At 43.1% G+C, this 12,492-nt stretch overlaps 1 protein-coding gene across 1 annotated transcript; it reads right to left on the bottom strand.

Moving 5' to 3' along the window:
• Nucleotides 1-613: 613 nt before the first annotated feature.
• Nucleotides 614-5,088, bottom strand: LOC127335850 (T-complex protein 1 subunit alpha). Its single transcript, XM_051362586.2, has 13 exons — nt 4,913-5,088; nt 4,715-4,779; nt 4,279-4,368; nt 4,107-4,193; nt 3,957-4,016; nt 3,795-3,845; nt 3,607-3,702; nt 3,215-3,280; nt 2,537-2,754; nt 2,253-2,349; nt 1,539-1,625; nt 1,092-1,226; nt 614-988 (listed from the first exon to the last, which is right to left on the bottom strand). Exons 1-13 carry the CDS (start codon nt 4,983-4,985, stop codon nt 839-841), a joined length of 1,275 nt encoding a protein of 424 aa, XP_051218546.1. The 5' UTR covers nt 4,986-5,088; the 3' UTR covers nt 614-838.
• Nucleotides 5,089-12,492: the final 7,404 nt, after the last annotated feature.

Raw genomic sequence — 12,492 nt, 5'->3', positions numbered from 1 at the left:
CAGCTGAAACCGTAAGCTACTAGGCCTAAAACCTACAGGTATACAAGTCCGGTCGTCAGATCCGGCGACCCCCTCCACACCGACGAGCACGAGGCCCTCGGGGGAGGGGAGACGCCGGAGCCAACGCCGGAATGCGAGTCGCCTCTGTCGCCTTTCTTGCAGAAGAGAGGGAGAGAGAGCGAAGAGATCTAGTATACTGTTTTTAGCATGGAGACAGTTAGGACATGTACAATAGGGAGTGTTTATAGAGGTGCTTACAAAAAAATAAACCAGGCTTCTTTTTAAGCACTAGCGGTTATTTCTATAGGAGAGGTGCCTAGTTAAGCATCTTCCGTCGTCGCCAAGGCCACAGCGGTGGACAGCTGAAACCGTAAGCTACTAGGCCTAAAACCTACAGGTATACAAGTCCGGTCGTCAGATCCGGCGACCCCCTCCACACCGACGAGCACGAGGCCCTCGGGGGAGGGGAGACGCCGGAGCCAACGCCGGAATGCGAGTCGCCTCTGTCGCCTTTCTTGCAGAAGAGAGGGAGAGAGAGCGAAGAGATCTAGTATACTGTTTTTAGCATGGAGACAGTTAGGACATGTACAATAGGGAGTGTTTATAGAGGTGCTTACAAAAAAATAAACCAGGCTTCTTTTTAAGCACTAGCGGTTATTTCTATAGGAGAGGTGCCTAGTTAAGCATCTTCCTTGTATAAATAAGCACTGGTGCTTAAGAAAAAAAAGGCACCAGCATACTTAGCAGAAAGTGCTAAAGAGAGGCAGGGGGAAATAGGTGATTATTTTTTTCCCATTCACCTAATAATATCATGAGAAACATATGTTTGTGTAATCCGCTACATGGAACTAAAAGGTAAAGGAACAGCAGCAACAGGTTCTACCATGTTTGACTCCAGGGTTCTCTTCACAATGCACAATGCATCGTGCAAGGATCTTTCAATTTCATCTAGCATGAAGTCATTTGCTCCTCTAAGTATAATGGAGACCTGCATAACAGAAATGCAGGTGTGATGTATCTACACTTTCAGAACTAATGTTCTTGTCATTCACAGTAAAACTAGCTCAAAATTGCCATGGAAATATACTAACCGCACTTGTGTTTTTTGTGCCTTTCACCAGAATTATTTCATCATCAGAAATTCTTTCCTCCACAACCTCGTCAGCATGTCCAAGGAATGATGAATCAAATGTTTCTTCACCCTCCATGTCAGCAAAAGTAGTCACCTGCAGGTTCCTACTAGTTTGAGGATATTGACAAACAGTTCACACACAAGAATAGCAAAGCATATACTCAGAAAAAGAAAATCGTCAAATGAATGTATTCAACGATTGCAAAGCAACGAGACTCAGGAAATGTGTTGCCCGTTGCCTCAGAACCTTGGCACAATATTCAACCAACTTTAGTAGAATTTGAAGCAAGAGTTCAGCAAAAAAAAACAAGTCAAATCGACAATATGAAGGAAAAAAAGTATTTTCCGATGATGAAGGAAAAAATCATAACCATCTAATCAACAATATGAAGGAAAAAATCCATACCATTGTTGCACCAGTTGCCTTGGCAACATGACGCAAATCCTCCTTACGGACACGCCTTACTGCAATTGCTCCAGCCTCAACAAAGTACTGAAACAATATTTCATCACACAACAACAAAGCAGATTCAGTTGAAGTCATCATACAGAGATATCTATATTCATCACAATAACCCAGTGATTCAGTAAATCATTTCAATGTCAATTCAATTATGAAACACAAAACTTCTGAGGCCATAAAAATCAGATCGAGAGTTGCTGGATCCAGATGTTAGATGCTAGTGAGATTCAACACTCAACCAAAAAGGCTAAAATAAGTACTCCCTCCGTCCCTCAAAAAGCTGCTCAACTTTGTCCAAATACGGATATATAGAGACATGTTTTAGTTACAGATACATATGTATCTAGAAAAAGTTGAGCAGCTGTTTTTTTGGATCGGAGGGAGTAATACATTATGCTATGTTAAGTGCCATACGATCTGCGGTAGGGCACTTATCATGGCATAATGTATTACTCCCTCCAATCCAAAAAAAAAATAATGCTCAACTTTTTCTCATGATACCATGACCCCGCAGCTAAGTAGAGCATGCCATTCAGGATTAGAGTATACCAGTTCAACAATATACATAAATAGTCCTTACTGTGGTGTTGCGAAACTATAGAACAGTCAAATTAAAAAAAAAAAGGAAGCACTTCTGCTTAATTTATTAAAACATACCTTCAGTGACATATCATCAATTCCCTTGGTGGTAAATACAACGTTAGCACCGGCCTTGAGGACTTTCTCAATTCGCTCTTTTGTTATGTCAGATTCTCTGCCAAGAAAAGATAATTATATAAGATAAACTAATGCAGACTATAAAATAGAAAAAAAATTGGTTCAAATGACCATAGGAATGAAGATCTAGCATAAGAAATGAGAAACAAACAGGGTATCAGTTTGTTCCAGAGACAACAAAAGAGAGTTATAATGAATTGTGAAAAGAAGTAAAATACACATACCTCTGACGGATCTTCTCCAGTTCCCTTGGATCAGATACAAGGACTTGAACACCCATTTGCATTTTTGTCTTTTGAAGGTTAAAATCAAGACAAGCAATTCGAGCAGGGGTCACTTTAGTAGGCATTCCTTGAGCTGCACGGCCTGAGTTCAGCGCATACCCATTCAGCAGATAACTTTCCTTAGCACTTTTACCATGAGCTTTCAAGATATTAATACTCTGCAGAATCATCAGAGCAATCATGACAAGCAAAAGTTAAGAGGTGGAAAGAATAATTTCCAAAACCTTGTGTAAAATGAATTAATATCATGTCTACATAGAATAATTAAATGGATATCCAGGAAAAGGACAGAAGGATATTAAGACCGGAAGACTGCTGTAGACTAGTACATATAATATCAAGATGTCTAATAGATAGCCCAGCAGGGAAAACAAATAGTGCATAAAGCAAAGCAACATAAGAAAACAGTATAATAGATGTGTCTACAGTGTTCAAACAATAAGATAGGCTGTAGAATTTATATCAATATTCCGAAAGAAGGGATCCAGTAGGTAGCAAAAAAGATCAGAGGAGTAAAATGTTACAAAGGCGCAAAACATAGTGCATCATTCACAATGTAGCAGTTACGACAATTAAAATAGATTTAATGTATACTGTAACCGAATGAACTTTACTTACCTTGATTGGATACTTCACTTCTCCCTTAGAGTTTGTAGTCTTCACAGCTTGAACTGCTTCTACAACCTAAGAAACCATGGCCAGGTCAATTAAATAGCAGATTGTTTTAAACAAAGCAACCAGAAAGACAATTGGATCCCTAACATTAGGTTCCACAGATAAGCATCTCGTCCGATAAACAACATTACATCCCAGCATTATCAAAAGAATAGATTGAGAAAAAACAACCTTGAAATAAATCATTGACTGAATAATTATTTAATATTAAAAAATGCCACAGAAATCAAATATACAGTATACCATCAAATCTTGGAGTTTTACTGTCCACATAAATGTAAGAAACAAGGAACGATTAATAAACCTAAAGTACACACATGAGAGTAGTAACTTACCAGATTTGCAAAGAAAACACTGTCAGCGTGAATCAGTTTAGAAGACATGCTAGTTTTTGCACAGTTTATGAGGGAATTTTTTCCAAGTTTATCAACCTGAAAATGCGGACGAACATTGATGCCAGCATGACATTAAACAAATGGAACAGAGCTCACTGCTATTTTTACGCAGGAAATATTATGTTTACCTTGACAGAAAGTTTTTCTTCAACATACTTGCAAGCTTCGCGCATAGCAAGCTGGTAGAATATGAAGGTAAAAAAAACAATGTGAGAAATTACGTGTTCCCTGCAAAATGTTCTCATGGAATAGAAGTGTGACTGCAGCTAACATTGGAATTATAAGCTTACCCTGTAGCCACTAATAATAGAGGTCGGATGGACTTTATTTCTCACAAGATCATTGGCTCCCTGATAAAAATAAAAGAAACATCATGCGTATGCAAAATGGTAGAAATATTCACAGGAAGGAAAAAATGTCGTTAAAGCTTAATTCATTACCCTGAGCAACTCTGCAGCTATGGTGACAACAGATGTTGTTCCATCTCCAACCTCCTTCTCTTGAAGCTCGGCCAGCTCCACAAGAACCTGGAAATAAATGGACCCACGAAAAGCGTAAGCACATGGCAGCGATGAAAACAAAGAAAGGCCATTCTGGGCAGCTGGGCATCACCTTCGCCGCTGGATGCTCGACTTCCAACATCCTCAAAATGGTTGCTCCATCATTTGTGATTGTCACATCACCGATATCATCCACGAGCATCTATAAGTCGCAGAAGCTAAATTAGCTCATTGGAACAAGGGTTTCTTCAAAACTATCGGGATCCAAAAATTCCATCTAACTGCGCCAATCCTGATTACGGCACAGGAGCACATCACAGACCATGCCATTGATCAGGGCTGAAGTGCATCTCACAATGACACTGGTAACTAAGTTTGCGGTGCGGGTGATGACGTCCCGTGAAGGTACAGACATAATATCCCTGACGGTGAGGAACGACATCCTAAGATGTGGATCATACAATTTGCCAACATATAACACCTCTCCCCCTCGCGACGTAAGGCAAACACGCACAGACGCACAGTAGATCAATGTGGAAGCCAGATACCTTATCGAGCCCGACGGGCCCGAGCGACGATTTGACGATGTTGGCCACCGCCTGGTACGCCATCACTGTAAACAGAGAAGCACGAACGCAAATTAAACCCGCGCGCGATCATATGGCTGCTTCGCCCACTAGATCTTACAGAACCCCACGCAACATCGCGGAATCTGGGATGACAAGTGTTAGGATTGGGGGCGCTACCGTTCTGAGTGCGCACGTCCTGCCCGGACTGGCGCTCGCCCATGATGTCGACAGTCTGTGCGGTGATCGCCATGGCGACGGCTGCGCGGCGGCGGCGGCGGCGGCGGGAACGTTCGAGAAGGAGCTCTGCCTTCGCGAATGGAGTTTTGCTGCTTCACAGTTCAGGGAGCAGCGGCATTAGGGGATGGTGAGGTTAGTGGGCTCGTCGTGGACGTTGTAACTGTTTGATCATTGATGGGCCTTTAATCAGATCAACGAATGGGCCCATAAGCACTTGACCCAACCCAAATACAAGCACGTGAGTATGAATGTGTGATCCCTTGAGAAAGCACGTAGCTTTCTGCTCAACAACAAAAAAAAAAAAGAGAAAGCACGTAGCTAGAAAATACAAAATAAACTAGTGTTTGGACGGAATTGGCCTCTGAATTGGGGAATTGGAATTAGGACCTTTAGTTCTAATGTTTGGATGAGTGAGGAATTAGTTCCTAGAATCTGGTGTGAATTCCATCCCGTCCCCTCCGAAGCGTTTTTCTCAAAGGGACGATTCGGAGGGTCGACCCTCCGTATTGGCCTGGAATTGGCTCTCCTCGCCCGCGTACCCCTTCGCATACGAAGCCTCCCGAATCCCGTCGCCTGACTTCCTCGACCCCAGTCTCCTTCAACCTTGGCATGTTGACTCCGGCGACCAGGCCCTGCTGGCGACGGTATGTACCATCCCCGCCCTCCTCTCCCTCTCCCTCTCCCTCTCCCCGCCCGGCCGCCTCTTCCAATCCCGGATTTCCTCGCGTTGACCCCTACCCGCCTCTGGTCCGGCTCTGCCCCAAACCCTAGTTCCTGGCCAATGGCGGCTGAACGAAACAGCAGCGGTAGACGTGAAACAGCGGCAGCTGGGGGAAGTGGCGATGGTAGGGGATAGGCAGTGAATCTGCGATGGTTTCTGGCCGGTTTGTGCCCTTTTTCTGGCTGAGTCGGTCATGGAATGTACACACGATTTATCTGGCCGGAGTATTCATGGCGTACTGATTTGCTTTCTTTTTCAGTTGCAGCCTTGCAGGTTCCTTCGGTATCAAGTAGGAACGGAGGCCACTCAGCTATAACCATTAAAGCGTGTCTCAGTTTCTATATGCATTTTTATTTTCACTACCCCTACTTGATGTATTCTATCTTTTTTTTTTTGAAACTCATATATATTAAGTCAGCAAGCCGCCTCATTAAAAACCTTTCAGCCCCCTTAGGTACCCTGGAAGGAAAAGAGTGCGTCTGGTACTTGCTACTTTACCAACACAAAGAGTTACAACGTGAAGAGGTTTACATCGGTTGCTAACTCAGCCCCTATACAATCAAGTGGTTCATCAATCCAAACGACAGAGTGAAACCCACTGGCCTTAGCAGCTAACCTATGAGCAACCTGATTATTCTCTCCCGGGCAAAACTTAAAACACACTTTAGCAAAACCCCTCGCTAGAAAAGCGCACTCCTCAAAGATCGCCGCTGCCACCCCTGCTGAATTGCCATTATCTAACATAGTATCAATCACCTCTGAGCAATCACTCTCAACCTCAATCTTGGTGCACCCAACCTGACCCGCCAAAATCAAACCATCCTGAACCGCTCTTGCCTCCGCTGTAGTGGCATCACTTATAAACTGAAGACCACAGCTACTGCCGGCAATAAAAGCACCTTTCTCATCACTAATCACTGCCCCCGTAGCGCCAGAACAAGAATCCGACGAAAAAGCCGCATCGACGTTTAGTTTAACAAAGTCTTCTTTTGGCTTCTCCCACCCAAGATTTCGATCTCTTGCATTCTTCTTCAACGCACGCCAATAATTAAGGGCAATAACTGATATTGCCTGTGCCGATTTAGCAGGCTTCTGAACCTTTTCATCATGAACGATCTTCCTTCTCTCCCACCAAATATACCAACAGGCTATTGTAATAAGCTCCTTCAATCCGAGTTCTGGAATCTGAGGTGACTTCCTGTCAGGGAGTCTGAGCAAAGCCTCAAACGCTCCCGAACCCTCTCTATCTTCATGGCAAGCCTCCAAAATATAATTAGCAATGCCCAGATTTTCCCAAATTTCCACGGCCCTTGAGCACTTGAAAAACAAATGTTGGGTGTCTTCACAGTGCACCAAACACACCGGGCAAACACTACTAGTGATTATATGTCTATTAGCTTACACGGAATAGCCCCATGCAGAAACCGCCAAGCGGAAATTTTCATCTTAGCTGGGATTCGGAGAGACCAAACCTTCGCCCAAACTGGGTTCACATTTGCCGACCCCTGCTGCATAGTTCTACGTAGCTTCTCTCCATGCTGATGATCCCATTCCAAATGATAAGCAGACCGGACAGAAAATATGCCAGACTTTGTAGCATTCCAGGAAACAAAATCATCCATCATTTCAACCGAGAGTGGAATTCTTAAAATTCTCATTACATCCACACTTCTGAATATGGATCTGATCAAGGGTTCATCCCATGATCTTGTAACGGGATCAATGAGTTCAGATACTTTTGTAAGGATCGTATTACCTCGAGGGGTGATAATCTTCCTGGAGCAGACATTCGGTATCCAACAATCAGACCATATATTAATATTTGAGCCGTCCCCAACTCTCCAAATATTACCTCGCTTTAGAGTTTGTAACCCGGCCCAAATACTTTGCCATGAGTATGAAGAGCCCTTTTTCAGCTGTGCATTAAGTATATCACCCGTAGGATAGTATTTTGCTCTAAGAATCTGAGCACATAGAGATTCTGGTTCACACAGAAGCCTCCAACTTTGTTTAGCTAACATAGCTAGATTCAAACAATGTAGGTCTCTAAATCCCATTCCACCTTTCGACTTCGGAACGCACATCTTCCACCAAGCAAACCAATGCATATGTTTCTGTTCATCGTCATCTCCCAACCAGTAATGGGACATAGCATCTTGTATCCCTTTAATTACTTGTTTGGGCAGCTTGAAGACTGGCATGGCATATGCGGGATCGCCTGGATCACCGCTTTCAACAGCACCTCCTTCCCACCATAGGATAGTAGTTTCTCTTTGTACCCTGCTAACCGCGCACAGATCTTGTCAATGAGATGTAAAAAAACAGTCAGTTCTATCCATGCCGGTCAGAGGGGGTAGACCCAGATATTTATCTGTTATTGCTTCCGTCATAATATTCAGCTCAGTACACACTTCTTCTCTTATCTCCACCCGTGTACATGGACTAAACAAGATACTGGATTTCACCTCGCTCACCAACTGACCCGAGGCATTGCAATAATCCTCCAAAATTTTCCCGAGACACCTGGCGTTCTGTAAATCTACTCTCATAAGAATAAGAGAGTCGTCAGCAAACAACAAATGAGAAACCGCCGGTGCCCCTAGACAAACCTTGACCCCAAGAACATTACCCGCCTCATCCTCATGCCGAAGCAGGCTAGACAATCCTTCAGCACACAATAGGAATAAATAAGGGGACAAGGGATCACCCTGCCGAGGTCCCCTTGTTGGGCAAAATTGTTATGTCTCTTTCCCATTGAAACGGACTTGATATTTAACAGACTCCACACAAGACATGATCAAATCAATCCAAACCTGGACAAACCCCAATCTGGATAGAATCTTCCTCAAGAAATTCCATTCAACCCGGTCATAAGCCTTATGCATATCTAACTTGATTGCACATGTACCATATTTTCCGTCCCTCTTCCTCTTTATCTCATGGTAGCACTCGAAAGCCACCAACACATTATCAGTAATCATACGCCCAGGGACAAAGGCACTCTGAGTAGGTGAAATAATTTCTGGCAGAATAACTTTCAGTCTTGCAGCCAGAACCTTTGAAATCACCTTGTATAGAACATTGCAAAGACTTATCGGCCTATACTGAGATATACTCTCTGGATTATCAACCTTTGGTATAAGTACTATGTTGGTATTGTTCCACCCATCTGGTACAACTCCAGAATTAATAGCCCTCAAAACTTCATCAGTTAGCTCCTCTCCAAAGAGACTCCAATACCGCTTGTAGAAAATAGCATGTAACCCGTCCGGGCCTGGAGCTTTCAGGTCCCCAATATTAAATAGAGCCTTCTTGACCTCCTCACGAGTATAGGGGGTACAAAGAGCTGCATTCATATCATCAGTAACACAAGGCGCAACCTTGTTAATCACCTCCTCATCCGGATCGACCACCTCCCTGGAAAACAAATTTTCAAAATAATTATTAATGTGCACTTCCAAATCCTTCTCTTCTTCTATCCACCCTCCCCCTCCATCTTTAAGATGTTTGATTAAATTCCTTTTTTCCCAAGCCGTCGCAAAGTTGTGAAAAACGACGTGTTTCGATCCCCGGACTTCATCCAATTAGCCCTACTCCTCTGAAGCCATTTGATCTCATCTTGTTCGTGAAGATTTTCAATCTGCAACTGGATAGTTTGCGCCTTTGTATTTGCTTCATCGGAGAGAGGGCCCAACAACACTTCATTGAGCTCTTCCTGTAACTCCTTCAGGCGCCGCTTTGGCTCCCCCAGTACCCACCGATCCCATACATGGAGGGCTGCGTGCACCACTCCCATCCTTTGGGCAAAACCCATATTTTGCACGCCTTGAGTATCCTCCCATGCTTTTCCAACAATATCATCAAAAGAGTCCTCCATCAACCATTTCGCTTCAAACATCCGTTTACCTCATGCGGCTCTGATTTGGGCAACATCGAAGTACTCACTATCAACCGATATCGGCCTATGATCCGATTTCCAAAAATCTTCATTGATGACCCCAGCCAAGGGAAATAAGTTGCGCCAGCCTTGGTTTGCCACCGCTCTGTATAAGCGCTCCCTGATGCGCCCTCTTCTCCATGTAAACTGATACGTCTCAAACGTATCTATAATTTCTTATGTTCCATGCTACTTTTATGATGATACTCACATGTTTTATACACACTTTATGTCATTATTATGCATTTTCCGGCACTAACCTATTGACGAGATGCCGAAGAGCCAGTTGCTGTTTTCTGTTGTTTTTGGTTTCAGAAATCCTACAAAGGAAATATTCTCGGAATTGGACGAAATCAACGCCCAGGGTCTTATTTTTCCACGAAGCTTCCAGAAGATCGAGGGAGTCACGAAGTGGGGCGACGAGGCACCGCCACACTAGGGCCGCGCGGCCTATGGGGGCCCACGCCGCCCAGGCGTGTGGGGCCCTCGTGACACCTCCAACCCTACCCTTCCGTCTACTTAAAGCCTTCGTCGCGAAAACCCCAGTACCGAGAGCCACGATACGGAAAACCTTCCAGAGACGCCGCCGCCGCCAATCCCATCTCGGGGGATTCAGGAGATCGCCTCCGGCACCCTGCCGGAGAGGGGAATCATCTCCCGGAGGACTCTTCATCGCCATGATCGCCTCCGGATCGATGTGTGAGTAGTTCACCTCTGGACTATGGGTCCATAGCAGTAGCTAGATGGTTGTCTTCTCCTCTTGTGCTATCATGTTAGATCTTGTGAGCTGCCTATCATGATCAAGATCATCTATTTGTAATGCTACATGTTGTGTTTGTTGGGATCCGATGAATATGGAATACTATGTTATGTTGATTATCAATCTATCATATATGTGTTTTTTATGATCTTGCATGCTCTCCGTTGCTAGTAGAGGCTTTTGCCAAGTTGATACTTGTAACTCCAAGAGGGAGTATTTATGCTCGATAGTGGGTTCATGCCTCCATTAAATCTGGGACAAGGATGTAAAGTTCTAAGGTTGTGGATGTGCTGTTGCCACTAGGGATAAAACATCAATGCTTTGTCTAAGGATATTTGTGTTGATTACATTACGCACCATACTTAATGCAATTGTCTGTTGTTTGCAACTTAATACTGGAAGGGGTGCGGATGCTAACCCGAAGGTGGACTTTTTAGGCATAGATGCATGCTGGATAGCGGTCTATGTACTTTGTCGTAATGCCCGATTGAATCTCACTTTACTCATCATGATATATATGTGCATTGTTATGCCCTCTCTATTTGTCAATTGCCCAACTGTAATTTGTTCATCTAACATGCTATTTCTTATTGGAGAGACACCACTAGTGAACTGTGGACCCCGGTCCAATTCTTTTACATCTGAATACAATCTACTGCAAACATTGTTCTTTACTGTTCTTCGCATACAAACATCATTTTCCACACCATACATTTAATCTTTTGTTTACAGCAAGCCGGTGAGATTGACAACCTCACTGTTAAGTTGGGGCAAAGTATTTTGATTGTTTTGTGCAGGTTCCACGTTGGCGCCGAAATCCCTGGTGTTGCGCCGCACTACACTCCGCCACCAACAACCTTCACGTGTTCTTTGACTCCTACTTGTTCGATAAACCTTGGTTTCTTACTGAGGGAAAACTTGCTGCTTTACTCATCATACCTTCCTCTTGGGGTTCCCAACGGACGAGTGGTTTACCTTCACAAGGAAGCTACTTTGTCGCCGTTGCAATCCAACAACCACGCGCAAGCAGCTCTTTTTCTGGCGTCGTTACCGGGGAGATCAAGACACGCTGCAAGGGGAGTCTCCCACTTCCAATCTCTTTACTTTGTTTTTGTCTTGCTTTACTTTATTTTATTTACTGCTTTGTTTGCTTTCTTATATCAAAATACAAAAAAATTAGTTACTTGCTTCACTTTATTTATTATCTTGTTTGCGTTCTCTATATCAAAAACATAAAAAAAATTAGTTACTTGCATTTACTTTATCTAGTTTGCTTTATTTACTACTGTTAAAATGAATACTCCTGAGAATACCAAGTTGTGTGACTTTACTAGCACAAATAATAATGATTTCCTATGCACACCTATTGCTCCACCTACTGCTACAGCAGAATTTTATGAAATTAAACCTGCTCTACTAAATCTTGTTATGAGAGAGCAATTTTCTGGTGTTAGTTCTGATGATGCTGCTGCCCATCTTAATAATTTTGTTGAACTTTGTGAAATGCAAAAGTACAAGGATGTAGATGGTGACATTATAAAATTAAAATTGTTTCCTTTCTCCTTAAGAGGAAGAGCTAAAGATTGGTTGCTATCTTTGCCTAAGAATAGTATTGATTCATGGACTAAATGTAAGGATGCTTTCATTGGTAGATATTATCCTCCTGCTAAAATTATATCTTTGAGAAGTAGCATAATGAATTTTAAGCAATTGGATAATGAGCATGTTGCTCAAGCATGGGAAAGAATAAAATCTTTGGTCAAGAATTGCCCTACCCATGGACTGACTACTTGGATGATCATCCAAACCTTTTATGCAGGATTGAATTTTTCTTCGCGGAACCTATTGGATTCAGCTGCTGGAGGTACTTTTATGTCGATCACTCTAGGCGCCGCAACAAAACTTCTTGATGATATGATGATTAATTACTCTGAATGGCACACGAAAAGAGCTCCGCAAGGTAAGAAGGTAAGTTCTGTTGAAGAAACCTCCTCCTTGAGTGATAAGATTGATGCTATTATGTCTATGCTTGTGAATGGTAGATCTAATGTTGATCCTAATGATGTTCCTTTAGCTTCATTGGTTGCTCAAGAAGAGCATGT

Source organism: Lolium perenne, chromosome 2, assembly GCF_019359855.2.
Source record: "Lolium perenne isolate Kyuss_39 chromosome 2, Kyuss_2.0, whole genome shotgun sequence".
NCBI lineage: Eukaryota > Viridiplantae > Streptophyta > Magnoliopsida > Poales > Poaceae > Lolium > Lolium perenne.
The sequence above is the reverse complement of the archived record's forward strand: the minus strand, read 5'-3'. Positions and strand labels throughout refer to the sequence as shown.

Excerpts from the sequence above, each read along its gene's own strand:
- LOC127335850 (XM_051362586.2), bottom strand. The coding sequence starts at position 4,985 with ATGGCGATCACCGCACAGACTGTCGACATCATGGGCGAGCGCCAGTCC. Across the intron at positions 3,846-3,956 it reads CTATTATTAGTGGCTACAGG|CTTGCTATGCGCGAAGCTTG; the intron begins GTAAGCTTATAA and ends ATATTCTACCAG. Across the intron at positions 3,281-3,606 it reads GTGTTTTCTTTGCAAATCTG|GTTGTAGAAGCAGTTCAAGC; the intron begins GTAAGTTACTAC and ends ATGGTTTCTTAG.